Raw genomic sequence first — 23,661 nt, forward strand, 5'->3', positions numbered from 1 at the left:
TTCAAAACAAACAAGGTTTAGTTCAAGATAAACTGTAATATTATGTTAGTTTTAAATGTGTTTAGAAAAAAACTCTTCATTTAATATTGGTCCCCCGCTAGGACAGTAGTACGCCTAAGAATTTTACAACGCTAAAATCAAAGGTTCGATTCCTCTTGGTGGACGCAGTAGATAGATCGTTGTGGCCTTGCTATAAGAAAAACAAAAAATAATTTTTTAATGTTGAAAGTGAATATATTATAAGTTTGATTTTGTTCTGTGGAAACATTTGTAACTGTTAATAAGCGATAGATATTGTGTTGTAATCTATGACAGTTTTGTCCAATTATTACAAACAAATAGAAGCATTTACACCTGTTCTGTCTTTCAACAATTATTATGTGACAGATTTTGAGCTCTAAAGATTTAGTTTCCTGATGTGCTTCTAAATAATTCATATCTTGTCTGGCTTATTTCCTTGAGTGAACAGAAAAGACGAGTGCATATAGGTACCAGGTGGTCGGACACTATCTTTACAACTATGTAATATCTATCTGTCTATGTAACTTGCACTTATCGGAGAATTTAAAATGGATATAATAGACACGCGGAACGACAATTTGAATACAAATTAAAAAGCAATAATTAAACATGTTTTATTAAAACGCTATCGTGTCGGTGTTTTAAAATTTTTAAGGTGTCTGCCTAGGCTATCTGTGCTCTGCTGAACAAAGGGATCGAAACACAGTTTCTAGCTTTGTAGTCCGAAGAGATACTGCGTAGAATATGGAAATATAAGTCACACGTTATATCAGATATAATAAAGTAAAACAATGTTATACTATGGATGCTTAGTTACTTCAAATGGAGTTTCAGCGCCATGTTGGCTGAATGGATAAATCACTCGTTTTGGTTCGTCATATAGTAGGTAATACATTGTGTGTGCGTGTGAAAGCCAACTACATCTGTTTAAACAACTTTCAAATTGAATGTCCTGTAAGTATCTATATTTCCTCAAGAACTACTACAGTAACTTGAATCCACGTCGATTAATTATATTTGTACACATGTTACGGAGTTAGTAACACTACAGTACCATCTCCATTCGGTCGTTTATGTAATGAGCTATTTTCATCAAAGGTGTGTATTTAATGCATAACGAAATAAAGAGACAGTAGCTGGATACTAACCTTTATTTTTATTAGTTGCGTCTTTGAAACGTCAACGTTGCTTTCCAGACAACGAATAACTGATGATTAACTGCTCGACGTAAATAACGTTAAAACACCATAAAATGTTGCGTTAAACCGTGAGTTAAGTGTTTGGGTTTTGTTGACCAAGATTGGTTTGGCTTGTTTAGAAATTCACGCAAAGCTACACGAGGGCTATCTGTGCTAGTCGTCCCTAATTTAGCAATGTAAGACGAGAGAGAAGATAAGTCATCACCACCCACAGCAAATTCTTGGGCTACTCTTTTACCAGCGAATAATGGGATTGACCGCCACATTATAACGCCCCACAATTGAAAGGGCGAGCATGTTTGCTTTGACGGGGATTCGAACCCGCGACCTTCGGATTAGGAGTCGAGTGCCTTAACCACCTGGCTATGCCGGGCCTTGTTGACCAAGAAACAAACTTTTGACGTCATAAAAGCGCTACTATTAAAACAGATATTTAATCATGGTCTCATTCCTCGCTGTTTTCCTATATTATTTTCACGCCTCAAAGGATTTTAATGCGTATGTGTGCATTTTTATAGCAAAGCCACAGTGGGCTATCTTTTGAGTCCATTGCGGAGTATCGAACTCAGGGTTTTAGTATTGTCAATTGTAATTCTGTAAACGTTCTATTGTTTCACTATAATGCTTTCAATCTGTGATTTTATTTTTCCTATTTGATATTTTTATCTGTGTTTCATAATTAATTGCACCGTAATTATTCAGTTTGATTCTTCGTGTCAGGATGGGTTTATTTGTTTGTTTGGAATTAAGTACAAAGCTACACAGTGGGCTATCTGTGCGATGCCCACCACGAGCATCGAAACTCAGATTCTAGTGATCTAATAAGTCCACAGATATGTTGCAGGGGGACATGAAACAATACAGTAAAAAAATAACAACAATAGTATCTCTTTCTACGAATACGTAATAAATATAGCCAAACTCTCCGTGTGTTTAATGCAAACAATGAAGTATTAATGTAATGTTTTTCTTTTACAAAAACTACCAAGAACAAAACAAAAATACAAAACTGTTTTAGATCTATTACATTTTCTTTTTACTTCGTTTTAGGAACCAATGAATCAATAACCATTGCTAATCAATAAAAAATCTAATCGTGTAATAATCGTGGACGGAAGTAATAAAAATTCATGATTAATGAAAGGATATCTCAGGACATAAAAAGTTGCTTTCCTTTATATGTAACTGTAAAAAACGCCTGTAAAAATCTGCAAAACATTACATGTGAAACAAAAAAATTGTACGTACCCTCGAATGGCATGGTTCCCGGCATGCCAGGTGGTTCAGGCTCTCGATTCCTAACCCAAGGGTCGGGATTTGAATCCCTATCACACCAAACATGATCGCCCTTTCAGCTGTGGAGGCGATGTAGTGTGACGGTCAATCCCACTATTTGTTGATAAAAGAGTAGTCCAAGAGTTGGCGGTGGGTGGTGATAACTAGTTGCCTTCCCTCAAGTCTTACACTGCTAAATTAGGGACTGCTAGCGCGAAATTGAAAAACAACGAAAGAACGTTTTGGGGTCACCCTGTAATGTAGTTTGTGATATTGGATTTTTGTCAGAGAGCTAAATAAAAACCATTGTCACGTTAGACATGTTTAAACTTTTTCCGCCAGATCTGCTACTAACCAAGATATTAATAATGGACATTCAGTAGCTTTAGTACCACACACATCAGTTGGTGACAAGATTGCGTTTACTCAGTTCTCTCACGCTGAGAAATAAAGTCGACATTTCAGACAAAGAAAAAACAAAACCTTCCAGTCTTTTCTTTTCTTTTACCAACTTGGCATCTGTTACGTTGGACACAATCATTATTACTTAACTAATACTTAAAGCTGTAGGAAGTGCTCCAAAATTATTAAATTGAGAAAAACAAAAATAGTTACGAGTTTCACAAGTCTTATAATTTTGACAAGGAGAACTGTACGTATAACATTTCAATGAAGAAATTGTGTTTTAAATTAAACATGTTTTTTGTCACCTGGAAAAAATCCTGTTCTGGCTTTTTTGATTTAGTAATAAAATTACTGGTTGAAGCCAAATAATTATTGTTTAAGAAAAAAATCCTTGTATAGCTGAAACAAACAAAATAGCAAAGCCTGTCAAGGACTGAAATAAACAACGTGTCTGGGCAACATTTCAGAGGAAACAGACGCTGTGTAGTTATTTATTGAAGACGCAAATTATCCATTAATACTGAAATAAACTGGATAAATCTCACTTAATCCGCGTGTTCAGTGTGTATTTAGGTGAGCTAAAATACGTGAACAGTTAAACATCAAATGTTTTTAAAATCTTTTGCCTATCTACCTTAATAACTTGACACAAATAATTCGTACAGCTTATACGTTGTATTTGTTCTAAACTTGTGTTGTACCTTATAAAAAACAACCAATTAAATAAAGAGATCATCTTACGGAACAGAAACACTACCATAAAACAAAGATAAGTTAGTGTCCGTTGTAAGATGACGAAACAAAAACACTACCATAAAACAAAGATAAGTTATTGTTCGTTGTAAGATGACGGAACAGAAACACTACCATAAAACAAAGATAAGTTAGTGTTTGTTGTAAGATGATGGAACAGAAACACTACCATAAAACAAAGATAAGTTAGTGTTCGTTGTAAGATGACGGAACAGAAACACTACCATAAAACAAAGATAAGTTAGTGTTCGTTGTAAGATGACGGAACAAAAACATTACCATAAAACAAAGATGAGTTAGTGTTCGTTGTAAGATGACGGAACAGAAACACAACCATAAAACAAAGATAAGTTAGTGTCCGTTGTAAAATATACGTTTATCTATTCACAAAAATTTAATTCATTAATCGGTTTCTCAAAAAAAGCCCCTCTAGTGGCACAGCGGCATGTCTGTGAACTTAAACCGCTGAAAACTGTGTTCGATACCAGTAGTGGGCAGAGAATGATTAACCCTTTGTGTAGCTTTGTGTTTTATTACGAACAGACTAAGCAACTTTCATTTTCTTTCTGCGTGGTTTTAAAAGATCGAAACTAAATCGAATATTTTGCTTAAGACTCCTGCAATAAGATCTAGAAACAATTGTTTGTTTTGTTTTGAATTAACCACAAGGCTACACAATAGGCTGCTTGTGCTCTGCCCACCACGGGTATTGAAATCCGGATTTTAGCGGTGTGAGTCCGCAAACATACCGCTGTGCCACTGGGGTAATGAAACAATTACATTAGCCATATATATGAAACTTACATAGCAACCATCATGACGTTTAACGAACACTGCTTTCATAGATATCTGTATAAAGTTGTATTTTTGTAATATTGATACAGAAATTACTTTATACATTCAGTTTGTCTTTTGATAGATATATATACGTGTAATATTCTTTGTACATTATGGGACTGGTTTCCTAATTAAAAAAACAAACAAACTACTTTTAATGTATCATATAAATATCGTTTCATGAATTATTTTGTCTCTCATCATCCAGCCCAACTTATCAGTTCTGGTATTAAACGAAAACCTGCTACGTGTGAAATAAACAAGATAAATCTGAAATGTGATTTCCACGCACTTCTGGTTTCAAACATTAAGAGGAAGGTGGAGATTTAAAACAACAAGTATTTTTCCATGCTTGTTACGTGTGCGTCTTGTGCCCCCTGATGTAATTCTAAGATATTAAAAAACGTATTTAGTGTTATTTCGATGCTTAATCAAAGTTTCCTATTAGTGCCTTTTGTTAAAGTAATCAACGCTAATGGATTACGTTTAAAACATGAGATAGTTTCGATGGAATGTAAACAATGATGATTTATTATTATTATGTAATTATTAACTTATTAGCATAATATATTGATAATTAATTATTATAATTGATTATTCATTATCATACATTATTAGTTATAACATTATTGCAATTTTTATACATTAATGTTTGTCAGCTAAATAAACTGTTTGTGCATAAGAACATTCACATACTATTATTATTTCATCGGTAATATTCATGCCTCGCTTTGCTCTATCTGTTAGCTGACCCGAGAGGAAGCAGCGAATTAGTTTTTATAATTAACAGTAATGTTTATTATCGAAATGATTAACACTATACCTAGTTTTAGCCGAGCCATGGACAGGTGGTTAAGGCACTCGACTCGTAATTGGAAGGTCACAGGTTCGAATTCCCGTTGCTCCAAACATGCCCGCCCTCTCATCCGTGAGGGCGTTATAATGTTACGGTCAATCTCACTATTCGTTGGTAAAAGAGTAGCCCAAGAGTTGGCGATGGGTAGTGATGACTAGCTGTCTTATCTCTAGTCTTACACTGATAAATTAGGAACGGCTAGCGCAGATAGCCCTCGTGTAGCTTTGCGCGAAATTAAAAAAAACAACTCAGGGTAATATGATGTTTTGAAAGAGGTAATTAAATTATGAAAATTATATTGTTTAGAATAATTATAAGAGGTAATTAATTAAAATAGCCTGTTCTCTCACTCCATGTACCGTGCAGCTTTGCCCGAAATTAAAAAAATAGACAAACATATCTTGTTTTGACTTTTAATGACGTTTGTTTTATCTCACTCTCTCTCTGTTTGTCGTAACATAATTTATTTTACAGTTGTTGTTGTTTTTTTAGATTTTTCGTGAATATAAATTTTTTTTAAGAAATAAAACATATCTACATCAAAGTAAATTGTATTGTTGTGAATTTCGCGCAAAGCTTCACGAGGTTTATCCTTGCTAGCCGTCCTTAATTTAGTAATGGTAGCCTAGAGAGAAAGCAGCTAGTCATCACCACCCACCGTCAACTCTTTAGCTACTCTTTTACCAACGAATAGTGAGATTGACCGTCACATTATAACGTCAATGAATAATGGGATTGATTGTTACAACATAATGTCTCACAGCTGATGTTGATGTGATGGGGATTCCAACCCACAACCCTCAGATTGCGAGTCGAGCGCCTTAGCCACAAGCCTCGTAAAATTTGTGGTTGCAAACGTTTTATTTACAAATAGTTATGTCACAGAATGTAGGCTTTGCAGTGTTATTTTCTCACAGTTAATTTAATTGTACACACATTATTTAGGTGTATTGAGTTCTGAGGAGCTGGCTGTTTACGAAATTCAAACTTTCTGAGATCGTTCTAAAGCTTTATCACTAGCAGAGTCCAAAATATATAACTAAACACCTATTAAATTTGTGTGAGGCATATATATATAATTATTTGTGCCATTAACAAAAAGATCCGATATGGAATATAGTTTAGTATTTTCGAGGTCCTCGACTTCTAATTTGTTACTCAATACTTTTAGGCATTTTCATTTATAGGTGTGTTATAAGTGTAGGAATCATCCCCGCCATACGGTTAGGAGAAGTTGTTTCAGAGGTATGTGGTTCTAATTGGCTCGAACTTCCTTTGGTCAGGAGGTAAAAAGTAAGACTTAACATCAGGGTCGTTGACCTCGCGGTTGAGTTCGATACGCGTGTTTGGTAAGATTTTATGATTGCATTTCATTTGTTACTTAATTTTTGTGCACGACTGAGATGGAGGTCGTTTCAAACAAAGATTTCTTACAGCAAAGACTTATTCAAACAAAGACGTCTTACAGTAATGGAGAGATGGAGTGGTTGGGAATGTGGATGGATGGTCGTCTCTGACATTACATTTCTTTCTTTATTGATTCATTCTTTACGGAACTTCCTACAGTTTTAAATATTCTTCATTTTCCGCATCATGACTGTGAAGCAGTGTTATCATATATTATTTGTTCAATGTTGATTATTATTAACTTCTTATCAGCTCATTAACATCTATCCAATTTCTATCTTGACTAAAAGGACCTTATAAAAATACAGGAATTACTTGTTGATTTCTAAATCGTTAAGGTGGTTGAGGCACTCGACTCCTAATGTGAGGGTCGCAGGTTCGAATCCCCCTTACACCAAACATGCTCACGCGTTCAGCCGTGGGGACATTATAGCGTAACGGTCAAACCCACTATTCGTTGGTAAAAGAGTAACCCAAGAGTTGGTGGTGGGTGGTGATGACTAGCTGCCTTCCCTCTAGTCTTACATTGCTAAATTAGGGACGGTTAGCGCAGATGACCCTCGAGAAGCTTTGCGCGAAATTCAAAACAACCTAAATCTTATGTGATATGAACCGCATATTACTATTACCCCTTTGTCATTCATTATTTAAAATACAGGTGATTTTTAATTACTGGTATCTTAAAAGTCAATTAAATAAGACTATTTTAGTTATACACATAAATATTTCAACATTTTTGCGTGATAATCTTTCCGATTTAGCCTGCCCTAGGGGTGAGTACAATGGTCCGTGGCTTAAATCCCAATGCCGTAAAATCGATCCGTGAAATTTATTTAGAAGCTGTGGGTGCGTTAAAAATGTAGCAGTCACAACCCACAATTCGATTAGAGTAGCTTAAACGTTTTCTTTAAGAATGTGTAACATTAATATGGGATCTTTTTTCTAGTCTGTCAATCTAAAATTAGGGACAACTGATGCAGATAGCCTTGTTTATATCTCTGTGTGAATAGTAAATATCAGAAGTAGAAAAACACTACACGATTATTTATATAAAAGGTACATAAAAGACAACATTAATAGCACAGCCATGTGATGGTTTTATTGTCTCTTAAAGATAATAATAAAATAGTTCCTGAACCCGATTATAATATCAATTTTCCTCCATCATTTAAAGGCTTATCACAAAATGTCACATGTACTTTTACACAAGTGAATCATTTTCAACGAAATCATGTCACGTGTTCTATCTTCAAACTCTTGACAACCACTAGCTATAGATTTCTCTAGACCAAACGCGACATGAATATTATCGATTGTTCTAGAACTCAAACGACATAATAAAAAAAATGTTTATTCTGGTAAACGAAATAACAAACGAAAGAGTTTTATTTTACTTTCCAATTTGTAAAAAAAAAATATTCTTACGTGATAGAAAAAAAAAAATTAGAAATGCGCGTAGCTGAAATATGGTTTGTTTGTTTGTTTTGGAATATCGCACAAAGCTACTCAAGAGCTATCTGTGCTAGCCGTCCCTAATTTAGTAGTATAAGACTAGAGGGAAGGCAGCTAGTCATCACCACCCACCACCAACTCTTGGGCTACTCTTGTACCAACGAATAGTGGGATTGACCGTCACATTATACGCCCCCACGGCTGGAAGGGCGAGCATGTTTAGCGCGACGTGGGCGCGAACCGCAACCCTCGGATTACGAGTCGCACGCCTTACGCGCTTGGCCATGCCAGGCACCCTGAAATATGGAAAAATCCGTTATTAAAACCAAAACAACGTTTATGAAGTTTAAAATTTCATTTTTTTTGGAGTTAAGCACAAAACTAAATAATGGACTATCTGTGCTTTGCCAACCACGGGTATCAAAATCCTATTTCTACCGACGGAAGTCTACAGACATACCGATGTGCCACTGAGCGCCATGAAGTTTAAATTCCTAGGCCTGTGTTATATTTAAAGGAGAAAACAGCCTTTTTGTTTAATGTATCATCAGTTTTTTTAATTTTTTATTAATACTTGAAAGCATTAAATTAGGAATAATTTGTTTATAAATATTTAATATCCACAGTAATTTGATTATGAGAATAAACATATCGGGTATGAAACATAGTTTCAACATTTATTCCATAGCTTTAATTATTCAGAATGAATAACTCTAAGCTATATTTTCAGAAAAAATAATGAGCATTCGTTTAATGAGCAAGATAAATGTGGTAACAAAATTACTTTGTAAGACAACATTATTTTCTCACATAATCGCACGGATTTAAAGACTGTGCAGTAACGAGATAGCTTCTAAGCCATCTTATTCTCCAATGACTTACACACTCTGCACGAGTCATGAATATTAACGAAGGACTGATTAAGATGAAAATATGTTGTACTTTATTATTATAATGGCACTGTATGAAAACAAGCACATATGTATGTTAAAACGCCATCAAATTATGAAAGACTAAGTTAGTAGAACAGAATGCGATCTTGTATGTTTAAAACGTATTTTCAAGGACTGGAATAAATAAATAAAATACAATAGAACCAGATACAGTAAATAGAATATTATTTTTTTTTGTATATCGCGCAAAGATACTACAGGGCTATCTGCGCTAGCCGTCCCTTATTTAGCACTGTAAGATTAGAGGGAAGGCAGCTAGTCATCACCACCCGTTGCCAACTCTTTGGCTATTTTTTTACCAGCGAATAATGAGAATGACCGTCATATTATAACGCCCTCATGGCTGAAAGGGCGTACATGTTTAGTGTGATGGGGATTCGAATGGGGATTAAGGAGTCTAGTACCTTAATCACCTGGCTATGTCAAGCCAATTGAAAAAGTCTCCAGGGAATAGGCTATAATGTGTGATATAAAATGTACCCTAGGTTTCAGAGGTGACTGACTACACGTGACCACATTGCAGTGGAGATACATCGTCTATCAGTTTTAACCTCCGTTTGCTAGAAATTCATATATAATGATAATCATAATCAAAATTAAATAATAATATTATCAAAAGAATTAGAAATTAGGAGAGCGAGATCTGGGTGTTCAATCTCATAACGTCCCACATCCATATTACTCATCACAAGTTATCTGCAATTGTCGAGTCGTTAAAAGATATCTTAGAAATACGAGAACTGATGTTATTGAATAGCCAAGTCAATCGCCTGATATCAGTCCGATTGAAAATTTATAGGCTGAGTTAAACCGATTAATAAAAGATCACAAGCCAAACAGGAGATGAACCTTTTGAGGCATTCAAAGAAGGATGTCAGTTAATCACTCAGGAATATCTGCACAAACTCCCTGAAACCACGTTGATGTGAAGTAGTTCTGAAATCCTGAAGAAATCTGACTAAATATTAACTTGTGAAACTGGTTTATGTTATTTTGAGTTTCATTTTTACGTTAAATTATTGCAGAGAAACTTGTGTGATCACATTGTAGGCTAATAGAATAAGAAAATCTAAAAATATATACAGACGGTGCACAACACTTGATAACATGCAACTAGAGTCAGTAAAAGTTCAGATATTTACGAAAGCCGGTGTTAAAATTGGGATTTGAGATCAAACAGGTTAACTCGTTTTTCCACTTACTTTATGATATACTAGTAAGTTAGCCATACAGCTGATTCGGTATTAAATATAAAACTTCATGTATACTGAATAAATAGCCAAATTTCGTCTTTGTCTTAGTGACTGAGGATGTTCACACTTTGTTCAGGATCATAAAAACAAAATTTGTGTGAAGTAGTGCATTATATTCTATTATTCAAAAGTATCGGTCATTTACCAGGAAAGATTGTGGTCAGCTAACGCGAGAAACCGACTTGTAAAGAGAAATAATATCAGATCGTATTCTTCTTAAGCGATTCCTTCAACAGTTGTTAGAATCTGACTGTGTTTAACCCTAACATGAGAATGAAAATTTTAATGATAAATATCAACTACTAACCAGGAAAGCAGCGCTTCTCCTAGGTTTTAAAGTGCAAACTGTTGAATGTTGAATCGGTAAGGTAAAATGTGTATTACTTCAACAACGCAACCTGCCAGAGCTGGTGTAATGATGTTTGTAATGGTGTATTAGCAGATGGACATCCTTTAATTTCACAGCACTCCCGAACTTAAGTCTCGATCATGTCCATTTCACAATATTGTATCTGCAACATGATTAGCAGAGACACATGACGTATTACTGTATTTCCACGGCTAACAATGCCCATCCCTCAATACTGTATTTCCATGACTGACAATGTCCATCCAACAATACTGTATTTCCATGTCTGACAATGCCCATCTCACAATACTGTATTTCCATGTCTGACAATGCCCATCTCACAATACTGTATTTCCACGGCTAACAATGCCCATCTCACAGTAATGTATATCCAGAACATCTAACGAGAACTTTTTCCATAATAATAACGAAATCTGTCCAGCGACAATATCGTTCTTTCCATGGACGATGCTTCAGTCACATTAAATATTTTTAGGATGAATCTGAATGTTGCATTAGTAAATTCTGCTAACACGAGTGAACCAATTGAAAATCGTACTTAGTGATCAAGCAAGGCACTTTTTGGCCATTTAAACGAAACGAGGTAAGGTGAAACATTTAATACCTTACGTTCTGTACGAGATATGACATATTATATTTAGATTACAAAAGCGTCTTTAGCGCCATCTCTTAGCCATATATTGCTTCATTTTATTATCGTGGTCCAGAAACGGCATAGTGTTTAGCATTACTAGACAATGTTTTGTTTGATTGTATGTTTTGAATTTCGAGCAAAGCTACACGAGGGCTATGTGTGCCAGACGTCCCTAATCAGAGGGAAAGAAGCATATAGTAAATGTTGTCTCTCGCTGTGTCTTAAGCTGCTCTGTTGGAAAGGGCGTGAACTGACTCTCATAATGCATCCAATAATTCGGATGTAAATTTTCTACAATAACGGGATCTAAGCATTGAATCTTGAATTCTACAGTTTGGTAATTCAATTTTTAACCACGTTCAGCCTCACAATTTTTTGAAGGGAGAGATCTGTCAAAGTTTGTTTTAAAACGTTGTTCAATAACTTGTTTGTTTGTTTTAGCATACGGAAGATCGAAGACGAAATAGGCGATACTTTTGAAATGTTGTCATTTCTACGGTTCTTGCTTAGGCCTACAAATCTTTTGGTACAAGAACCATTGTGAACGAGGCAGTTGCTACTAATTTTACCTTTCTTTGTTCAGCACATAATAGTTTAAATTATACTTCGCTAGTATGCCGATAGATGGCAGCAAACGTTAATAAGAGGTGATCACAAATTTCTAATTTTGTTGAAATGATGTAACTCACTGTATAAAAGCAACGAATTTAATTCCAATTTTACATTAAATGGGAAGCCATTGAAGATGGAATGGCTCCTTCCATATAGCACAAGTACACAGGAGTATTGAACCGACGTTAAGGGGACATTTTCAGAATCCACCATTTCAAACTTTATCCCGAGTTAATGTATATGCAATTGATGACTACAGAGCAATCTCAGAGCAGTTAATAGTGAGGATGTAATACGGATCCTTTGAAGTCCGGTACAATTTTGAAATTCTATTGACAAAACAATTCCAGAAACTTCAAAGTTGATATTGAACAACAAAATCAATACAATTGTAATCAAAGCTTAATATCACTGTTCACAATAAAATGGACAATACGAAATGTTAAATTGTGACAATATAGGTAAAAGGACAAAAAAATGCAAAAAATAACAGATATTGAAACAGATGTACAATATGATTTACTAAACACATGACAGGAAGTGGTGAGAACCGACTACTTAGTTACAAACCGATAATGAATCAAAATATTAGAGTAATCCGCTCGTTAGCGATTATAATAATTGGTGAAACATCTGGACAGATATAGTGGTAATATTATTCTGTACCCAACAACTGGTATTCCGTTTCTAGTCAGAGTAACAACTTGAATTTCATATCATACAGTATTTCATGAAAGATCGTGGGAATCTGTTCATAGACAAATCCATTTCTTATGAACCTGATGACACATTTAAAGACAACTAGGACATAATGAAGTGTAAACATATGGTGACTGTGAATTGGCGTGGGGACATAATAGAGTATAGTTCTGGCTGAGATCACACGGATATGAAAGAGTCGAGGCACAAATTCACATATCCGATCCAAAAGTGGGCAAACGTTAAATATATGGAAAACAAACTTCCCCTGAGCATGATACAAGCGACATGACTCAATTGCACTGGTAAGATGTTGTGTGTATGTTTTTTTTTCTTATAGCAAAGCCATACTGGGCTGTCTGCTGAGACCATTAAGGAGATTAAGACCCTTAATTATAACATTGTAAATCTGTAAACTTACTGTTGTACCAGCGGGAGACAAGGTGTTGTGAACGATGCACAAGCCGAAGACTCGTAAATACTGATCAACATAACGTAACGTTATCTGGTTCCAAACTGCATCTCATGGAATATCAGAGTGGTGTTATATTATATAGGAATGGTGTGGGACCAGTTAACAGTAAAAAGAATTGAAAGTTTCTTAATAGAACAAAAGCATTAGCACAACCTCGACAGTAAGGAACTGCTGTAACAGCTTCAGAGTATCAACTGATAGGTTTAAAACACATTTATGAAATAAGTGCAGGTGATAAATTCCCTGAGGTCCGGGTCCACCGAGGACAAACTATACATGGTCAAAGCAAACAATAATGATAGGTGCTATAACAGAATACATAGCATTCCACGTCAACCCTTTAATGTTAAAGTACATCATTGTATTTTTATTTAGTTTACTAACTGTGCACTGGAAAATACTAGTAACATACAGTTGTTTGTGGTTTACTAGGTATATACTGTTACAAAACCAAGCACTTTGGCCCAGCATGGCCTAACGCGTAAGGCGTGCGACTCGTAATCCGAGGCTCGCGGGTTCGCGCCCGCGTCGCGCTAAACATGCTCGCCCTCCCAGCCGTGGGGGGCGTTATAATGTGACGGTCAATCCCACTATTCGTTGGTAAAAGAGTAGCCCAAGAGTTGGCGGTGGGTGGTAATGACTAGCTGCCTTCCCTCTAGTCTTACGCTGCTAAATTAGAGACGGCTAGCACAGATAGCCCTCGAGTAGCTTTGTGCGAAATTCCAAAACAAACAAACAAACCAAGCACTTTACAAATGTTCTAAATGTCTAGTTATCAAGTACAGAAATTATTGGTTCTTCTACAAGTGTCCTACATTTCTTTTTTACTAGTATCATGTTTGTTGTTTTGTTTAGTTAATGTCAAATCACTATACTGTTCGTTTAGCTAAGTGCTTCTAGTTACCAGTTTAGCACAGTAAAGTTCTTATAGTTCATTATTTCCAGTGTTATTACAGTTAATCTGGTTTATTGAGTGTCCATTTTGATGTCTATAATCATACTGTCCATGTGGTTAAATTATGTACAGTTACTAAATATATAACTGTACCATCCATCTGGCTAAATTATATACAGTTACTTTGTCTGTTACGCTATTCTTCTTCTGTTTTCTTCTTTACAGAACTTGCAGACTGTTTGTTCATCAAGCATTTATTACATAAATGCTAAGTTCAGTGCTTTTATTGGTAATCTAGTTTTAAGTGTATTGTTACCAACTATATTTCAACACTTTTTTAGTAATTCTGTTTTTCATTTACTCAGTTTGTATACTCTATTGTTCTTTTAGTTTACCATTTGTCTAATTGTCATTTCATGTTTAGCTTTGACTAGTACGTTAGATGTTTGCGCATACTGTTGTTTGTTGTTGTTTGAAAATTGAAATTAGCTTATTTTTAAGTACAAAACACCTAATAAAACTCTAAAGTAACAAAACAATATCTTATCATTTGGTACTGAAAACAATGTTTCTGTAGTTTAAGAAACACATAAAAGTAGTCGATATTGTTGTGGAAAGATTGTAAAGAAAAGTGAAAATTTTGGGTCGTATGATCAAAATCAGTCACCAAAAATATTTATCCTTTCAACTTTGGGGTCCTTCTAACGTGATGTTGAATTCTACAGGAGTTAGTGATGAGTTGAGTAGCTTTTCTGGTAGATCATGTCAAAATTGTATACGGTTAGCTCTCCTTGAATAGCTTTGTGCGAGATCCGAGAAAACAAACAAACTATAAAATTAGATAGAAAAGTTTAGTGTTTTACAATTGTTACAGTTCGAAGCTAAGGAAGAAGGATTAATTTAGATTTATTTCGATTTTTTTTGCAATTACGAGGTCGATAGAATTGACTAATATTGTATAGATTTATTGATAAACAATAACAGAAAATATAAAGTTTTAGAGAAAAAATATTTGAAATGTATTTAGGAGGTTTTAGAGATTATACAATTTAAACTTAAGACTTTAACTTGAAGTAAGTTACTTTAAATCATTTTGCACGCAGAGTAGTAAAAACATTCAATGTATTCACGGATATATCGTTAATTTAGTTTAATAAAATACTTCACTATCAAATCTGATTTTTTGTATGTAAAATACTTAAAATGTTTACTGAATGTTTGCCAAATTTTGTGAATATATAGATATTATATTAAAGTTCTAGTCTCAAACTGTAATGAGTACAAAGTGGTTACGTTGTCGGCCAATTTGACCGAGCCAGTGTAGAGAGAGAGATAATATTTTCGAGCTTTAATTTGACACACCTGAATCCTCATATAACACTATTTAAGGCCTCATTAAAAGATTCGAGCTATCGTCTGACAACCCCTATAACTGTCACAAATCTCTTGAACTTTTACTTAGCAGATTTAATTTCCCTTTATTCATTCTAAGCTGCTTGTTTATGTGACATCTTTATATAGTTTACCTCTTAATATGAATATCCAAGAGTGTTAGAGGAGGGATTCGAGTAGTGCATAGAGTTAATTATATCGTCGTAGCGTAAGTTACATACAGAAGCTCACTAGCTGACATTTACACAGTCAAAAGCTTTAAACTTGTTGGAAAATAGTCCACTCCAAGGAAGACCCAAAAGTATCTGGATTAAGGCATTTTCTTTTTACTTTAGTGGAATGTGCCAAGTAGATTTTATTGTGTAACTCAACAAACGCGCATGAATTTTTATCAAATAATAAAGAAAATATTTTGTACGATAAAAGGATTTATGTATTTTCAGTGGTTTAAGCGTAACACGATCGGTAGGAGCATAAACTCTTTCCATATCATAAGATCTGAGTATTCTTAAAGTATCAATCATTTGAGTTAGTTTATCTGAAAGTTTGGATTTGTGAGACTGAGTCGTGATAAATGTAAGGTAAAAATATAAAATGTTCAGTTGTATGTGATAAATTATAAGTTCTCAACAGATGGCAGCAGCAGCAACAAGATACTTGTGAAAGTAAAATGCAATAACAAAACGTAAAGAAATGACATCCTAAACTTTTTATTTCAGTTATTTAATTTTAACAATTTGAAAGCAACATTATATCTCTCTGTGACCTTCAAAGATATGATTTTTAATATTTTGCCAAAAATGAGGTAAAATTCGTAATATAATAGGTATGAAAAAATTCATTTAAATTGGGATTCCTAAATATTTATCAATACATCTTGATTTTGTTAAATTAATATAAATCACAATAAAATATCACATACGAAGATAAAGACACAAGTAAATATCAATGAAGCAAATTTTTAAAAATATGACAAAATTTGGAAGTCTCAAGTTTTAAGAATAAATGGAACTGGAGTTGATTGTGGAAGTAGTACGTCAGTGAAATTTGCTGGCGTGCAATTTCATGTCCATCTCATTTTTTTAGTAATATCCGGAAATTCATTTCGTTTATAACTACCAAGAGCGGCATTGATTTCGGTATTACTCGTTAGATTAACAGTGAAAGGTTGAACTGCAAAAAGTTGAATCTTAGGAAATCTACAAAATTTGATTTAAACATAAGTCGAACGTTACAATAAATTGATTAAGTAGTAGCAATAGTGTCTTAAGTACGAGGTTGGAATGTATGATAGAAGCCTAAAGGAGACAAAGGTAAGAATACCAGAAATATGTGTAAAATACATATGTTATTTTTTAAAGGATAGGCCACTAGATGTCACTAGAGTTGCTATGTCAAAGTAACAACCTGATACCTCAGCACTCGAGCCAGAAGTAGCCAGAATATACTGGATATGATACACAACATTACACCACCCCACCCTAATGACGCAGACCATCCCATCGTAAATTCCCTGGTTCGTAAGTACGTTATGGGTAATCCTTTGTCCATAATTGTACTTGTGTAGACGCCCTCTGGTTTTACTCTCTTGAAATACATGAAAGCGAGAGTGAACAATCCGAACAGAGCTGAAATAGAGTATCCAAATAATTTTATTTTAAAAAAGAATAAGTTACTATCCCTTTCTAAGTTCTTATATAGTAGTTAAAATATGCTTCAAAATAGAGACATCTAAATATCTTCATTATAAATATTTTGTTTCAATTGTACAATTACATTCATATTGTAGGGTATTATTATCTTATAGCAATTGTACAGTTACATTAACATTGTAGGTTATTATTACCTTATAACAATTGCACAGTTACATTCATATTATAGGGTATAATTATCTTATAACAACTGTACAGTTACTTTCAAATTGCAGGTTATTGTTATCTTATAACAATTGTACAATTACATTCATATTGTAGGGTATTATTATCTTATAATAATTCTACAGTTACCTTAACATTGTAGGGTATTATTATCTTATAACAACTGCACAGTTACATTAACATTGTAGGTTATTATTACCTTATAACAATTGCACAGTTACATTCATATTATAGGGTATAATTATCTTATAACAATTCTACAGTTACATTAACATTGCAGGGTATTATTATCTTATAACAACTCTACAGTTACTTTCAAATTGTAGGTTATTATTATCTTATAACAATTGTGCAGTTACATTCATATTGTAGGGTATTATTATCTTATAATAATTCTACAGTTGCCTTAACATTGTAGGGTATTATTATCTTATAACAACTGCACAGTTACATTAACATTGTAGGTTATTATTACCTTATAACAATTGCACAGTTACATTCATATTATAGGGTATAATTATCTTATAACAACTGTACAGTTACTTTCAAATTGCAGGTTATTGTTATCTTATAACAATTGTACAATTACATTTATATTGTAGGGTATTATTATCTTATAACAACTGTACAATTACATTAATATTGTATGGTATTATTATCTTATAGCAATTGTACAGTTACATTAACATTGTAGGTTATTATTACCTTATAACAATTGCACAGTTACATTTATATTGTATGGTATTATTATTTTATAACAATTGTACAGTTACATTTATATTGTATGGTATTATTATTTTATAACAATTGTACAGTTACATTTATATTGTATGGTATTATTATTTTATAACAATTGTTCAGTTACATTTATATTGTATGGTATTATTATTTTATAACAATTGTTCAGTTACATTTATATTGTAAGTTATTTGTTATTAAGTGGTAGATTGTGTTACTAAACAATAAATAAATTTAATTGTGTCTTCTGGTTATAATTTGCAAATGGCTCAAATAAAAATGAACACCTCACGCTTCACCATCGTTATATAGTTAATTCCATAATATATTATAAAGAGCGTTCAAACACTCCCATTTCTATCGTTAACCAATCCGGTCTAATGAGTTCCGGTGTTATGCGAAAGGCATCGTCGACACTGGAGAAAGCAGGTAAACTACCTTCACTCACGAGTGCTTAGAATACCTTACGTTTATACTGCAAAATGCAGTGATAGTAAAGTATGACACCATTACAAAACGTGTGTGGATAAGGATTTATGTTTCTACTCACTTCAAAATACACTACGGTAGACTATTACACTAGAACTAAACATCTGAATTAAAATTGACGTTTTTACTTACTATAAAATCTAGTAATGGTAGACAATTACACCACTAATAAATGTGTGTACATCAGGACTTATATTTCTATTCATTGTAAAATCCAGCAACGGTATAAAATTATAGAGATATTTGAAGCGAGATCTTTAGCATTACACGAGTCTACACATTACTAACATTATTTCGTGCCATATTTTTACATTGAATAAGAAACGATATTTTTACTTTCATGTTTTGATACTGACTTACTTAGCGATTAACAGATTATTATAAGCAACGAGTTTCATAGGTATCGAAGTCAATTTGTAGCGTCATTAGCATGCATATTTACTGTTGAACAATTGCAAGGGGAACAGGATTGTAAAAAGTATTCATGGATTTCAACAAACGTATTTTAAAAGACAAAATCGTTCATTCATTTGTGTATTTATTACTTCACTAATGATGAAGGCATGAGGGTAACTCAGATCCAAAGAATCTCTGAAAATGTTGATAGGAACATTTTTTAAAAAAAAGTACCCCTTGAACCCAAGTAATCCTAATGTTCATACTTTAGAAACATATATACCTTACAGGTATGTTTCAACAATAGCATCGTATTGCAGAATAACTATACACTGTTTGTAAGGTACTTAGAATAGTGTAGAATAAAATAAATCCAATAAACTTACTGTATGTCAATCCATTCAGTGGTTGTTATCCAATTTATATTACCTCATTTATTAAGATGTATGTAATCATGATAAATTACTGAGGAAGTAACTGTGATAAAATACTCAGGAAGTAATCGGGATAAATTATTCAGAAAATAATTGTGATAAATTACTCGTGGAGTAATCGGGATAAATTACTCAGGAAGTAATCGCGATAAGTTACTCGAGAAGTAATCGTGATAAGTTACTCGCGCATTTCTTCTCACATTGAGATAATTTTCAGACACTTTGTTCTAACAGATATAGTCAAACTAAAGATAGTGATGAAAAGAAATATTGAAGACATTAAACAAATAACTTAACCAACCAGCGAATAAAAGAATGTTACACAAGAGAATAACAGTTTGGAAGCTGAAAGATCTTACCCAAGAACGAGGTCTAACAAAGTATCTCGAATCATAGTATGACATGAAAAAAGCAGAGTCATTACGTAAAGTACACCTACCGGCCAGAAAAAACATTACGCCGGTGACCATCACGGCTGATATTTGTCTTTTAACGAGACCAAAAGATCCCACCACGGCACTGGCTCCTAACAAAATTAAACTGACCATGGCACAAGACATACCTAAATTACGCATACCTGTAGAAAGAATAAAAGAGAAATCATTGCCGACCCGATATTAAATAAAACTATAGATACAGTAATCGTAGAATGGTTTATAAAAGAAAGATAGATTAAGAAATGATCGCAGTTGGAAAATAGTAAAATACTATATACGTAACAATCACCAAGTGTTCATACTTTTACGATTTTCGTATACTGTAACTAATTATGTGCCTTCTGCTGTAACTACACATGTACCTTATAACACTGTCCGCAGAAACATTTATTTTGTTTGAATAATTGACATGTACAAGATGGTTAGAAAACAATAAGATTTTTTTTTTCACTCGTATTCTGTGTGTTTTCTTATCACAAAGCCACATCGGGCTATCTGCTGAACCCACCGAGAGGTATCGACCCCCTGATTGTAGCGTTGTAGATCCGTAGACTTACTGCCGTACTAGCGGGGGAGCTACTCGTATTGACTAATCTCAAGTTGTTTGCTAGTTGAATTATCTATAGTTTTTTATACCATATAGCTGCAGGTGTAGGTTTCAGTTTTCTTTCTGTTCCGTGGGATTGTAAAGAAATAAACTACACTACGTTTTTCTTGTTAAAATGACGTACTTTTAACTTCTTTTTGAAATTATTGGTTGAATGTTTATTTGATGCTAAAATACTTTTAATTTCTTGATATATTGTTTTTTTCATGTGTGATATTATGTTATACATATTACTTAGATTTACCATGGTTGTACTGCCAAGCTAATATTGTACATTGTTATTTGCTACTTTGATTTACCATGGTTGTACTGCCAAGGTAATATTGTACATTGTTATTTGCTACTTTGATTTACCATGGTTGTTCTACCAAGCTAACATTATATATATTCCAGTGACATTTTTCACAATATTCTAGGTGAGGTTAAATCCAACAATATATTACGCAACTTATTTTATCTTTGTTGCACATGTATATGTTTTTTTCTTATAGCAACGCCACATCGGGCTATATGTTGAGTCCACCGAAATCTTTTTTGCTTTTCCAATTGTTGTTTTCATTCATTCACGTTGCATGTTTATTGATCTGTTTCTTTCTGATTAACTCGAGCAATCAAGATGCTAAACAATAAATAAACACAAACAAAAATATTATAGTGTTACCACAAAAACATTTTACAATTTAAGATGTATGAATTTATCAGAACTAGAATTTGTGTTTGGAAAGTACTTTTGAAAACACAACTACCAATATTAATTAATTAATCAAACCACTGTTCTAATCAATTAATAGAGTTGCTGTTAAGTTAGCTTTATTAATACAACTTTTAATGTATAGTTGTTTTCCGAAGTTGTCTAATTGGAAATCTCTTCCTTGTCACAAATAAATTAATTCGACTTCATTACCCAATTTCCATGTTACGTAAAGCAAGACAGATTTTAAATGTCTCCCAAATATGAGAAGATAGACTTTTAATGCCACATAAAATTCGGCCCGGCATGGCCTAGCGCGTAACGCGTGCGACTCGTAATCCGAGGGTCGCGGGTTCGCGCCCGCGTCGCGCTAAACATGCTCGCCCTGCCAGCCGTGGGGGCGTTATAATGTGACGGTCAATCCTACTATTCGTTGGTAAAAGAGTAGCCCAAGAGTTGGCGGTGGGTGGTGATGACTAGCTGCCTTCCCTCTAGTCTTACACTGCTAAATTAGGGACGGCTAGCACAGATAGCCCTCGAGTAGCTTTGTGCGAAATTCCAAAACAAAACAAGCCACATAAAAATACCTAAGAAAAACCATTGATACTTACGAGACAACCACGTGTTTCTGAATACCATGCCCTGTGGCGTTAAGTAAGACACGCACATCGGGGGAGAAAATCCATCTGATGAAAGTCTTGTTCGATCTTCTTCTGAACATGGAAAACAATAAAAAAAAAAAAAAGTATTCTTTGTGCTAATAATATTGTTCATACAGAAAAGTGAAATACTGAAAATACATGTTGATCGTACATCGAGTGATTACCATAAGCACTTTGATTCGGTTTCTTTAAAAGTGGGCCAGGCGCCATACGAGGTCCGTTAAACAAATACGCGGACTGACGTCATAAAACAAAATGTACTTCATTTAGAAGTTACAGGTCTGGGACCCCTTCAAAGTACCCTCCTCCCCAACGCACACACTTATCCCAACGGTGTTTCCACTTGTTGAAACAGTCCTGGTACGCTTCTTTTGTAATGTCCTCCAGCTCCTTCGTCGCATTTGTTTTAATCTCGGGAATCGTCTCAAATATTCTTCCTTTCAAGGGTCTTTTGAGTTTGGGGAACAAGAAAAAATCGCATGGAGCAAAGTCAGGTCAGTAGGGTGGGTGGGGAAGAACAGTGATCGAGTGTTTGGCCAAAAAACTCACGAGTTCTGAGGGCTGAATTTCGCAGCAACGCGGTGCATCTTCAATTTTTCGGTCAAAATCTCGTAACAAGATCCAACTGATATCCCACATTCTTCAGCAAGCTCCCTGACAGTCGGACGTCGATTTGCCCGCACCAGGATGTTGATTTTGTCGACGTGTGGGTCGTCAGTTGACGTGGAAGGACGTCCAGGATGCTCATCATCTTCAATAGACTGTCGACCATCCTTAAAACGTTCATGCCACTTGAAACATGCCGTACGCTTCATAGCAACATCACCGTAAGCCGTGTTAAGCATAGCAAAAGTTTCAGTCGCAGATTTTCCAAGTTTAACACAAAATGTCACAGCAAATCGTTGCTCCTTCAGGTCATTCATTCTGAAATCTGCTAAACGAAAAAATCGCACTTCACTTAAAACCGCGTAGCTGATACACAAATGAAGATATCTTCAATCGGGAAATGGCATCGTAATCAGCTGATCTGTGCGAACCTAGCGACACCAAGCGGATTTCCCTGGAACCAACTGGAGCCGCGCAATTCAAACAGTCCGCGTATTTTTTGAACAGCCCTCGTATCTTTCTCTCCTCAAATAGGCGACAATATATATATCTTTTTGTGATAAGATAAAAAATGTACAAGATTTTAAATTATTACGAATATTTTTAGAGTTTCTCAAAATTATCTTAATATATTAATCTTATTTTTACTACATAAGCGACTGATATTGTGTGATAAGTAGACGCAACAATAGTTTTCTTTAAATGTATTGTTTAGTAAAGAAAATTATATAATTGATGCTTGAAACCATGGTTTCGATATTAAATACATCATCAGGTACCTGTATTTGTGAAACGTACGATTGCCTCGTTGTTTCTCACTTCTGTCATTATAAATTTATAATTTATTACGACTGTGGTTTCAACATTAGATACATTATTAGGTAGCTGTATTTGTGAAACGTACGATTGCCTCGTTGTTTCTCACTTCTGTAATTATAAATGCATAATTTATTACGACTGTGGTTTCAATATTGGATACATCATTAGGTACCTGTATTTGTGAAACGTACAACTGTCTTGTTTCTCAATTATGCAAATTAGATGAGATTTAAAACTGTGCAGAGTTCTTTAAGATGAAAAGTTGTCCAACCAATGTTTCTGATTCAAAAGTTAAACAGTGTATAAAATACTATTTCTGAAAACACATAACCTTATATTCAAGCTGTTGTCTCTTAAAGTATCTATGCCAAACTTCCTGAAATATTTTGTTAGCGTTTCATAGATAACTGTTGTTTT

At 34.2% G+C, this 23,661-nt stretch overlaps 1 protein-coding gene across 2 annotated transcripts in view; it reads right to left on the reverse strand.

The window, feature by feature from the left end:
* Nucleotides 1-16,222: 16,222 nt before the first annotated feature.
* LOC143255031 (uncharacterized) overlaps nucleotides 16,223-23,661 on the reverse strand; it is a 29,334-nt gene continuing 21,895 nt past the window's right edge. Inside the window, exons 2-4 of one of the 2 annotated variants that reach the window (XM_076510043.1) lie at nucleotides 21,769-21,870; nucleotides 19,862-19,999; nucleotides 16,226-17,116 (exon numbers count right to left, since the gene is read on the reverse strand). In XM_076510043.1, the coding sequence (XP_076366158.1) occupies nucleotides 16,878-17,116; nucleotides 19,862-19,999; nucleotides 21,769-21,870 (479 nt within the window). In that variant the 3' untranslated portion in view covers nucleotides 16,226-16,877. Of the gene's footprint in view, nucleotides 17,117-19,861; nucleotides 20,000-21,768; nucleotides 21,871-23,661 lie in introns of both variants that reach the window. The other variant, XM_076510045.1, reaches the window with a different exon arrangement.

This window comes from Tachypleus tridentatus, chromosome 7 (genome assembly GCF_004210375.1).
Source record: "Tachypleus tridentatus isolate NWPU-2018 chromosome 7, ASM421037v1, whole genome shotgun sequence".
NCBI lineage: Eukaryota > Metazoa > Arthropoda > Merostomata > Xiphosura > Limulidae > Tachypleus > Tachypleus tridentatus.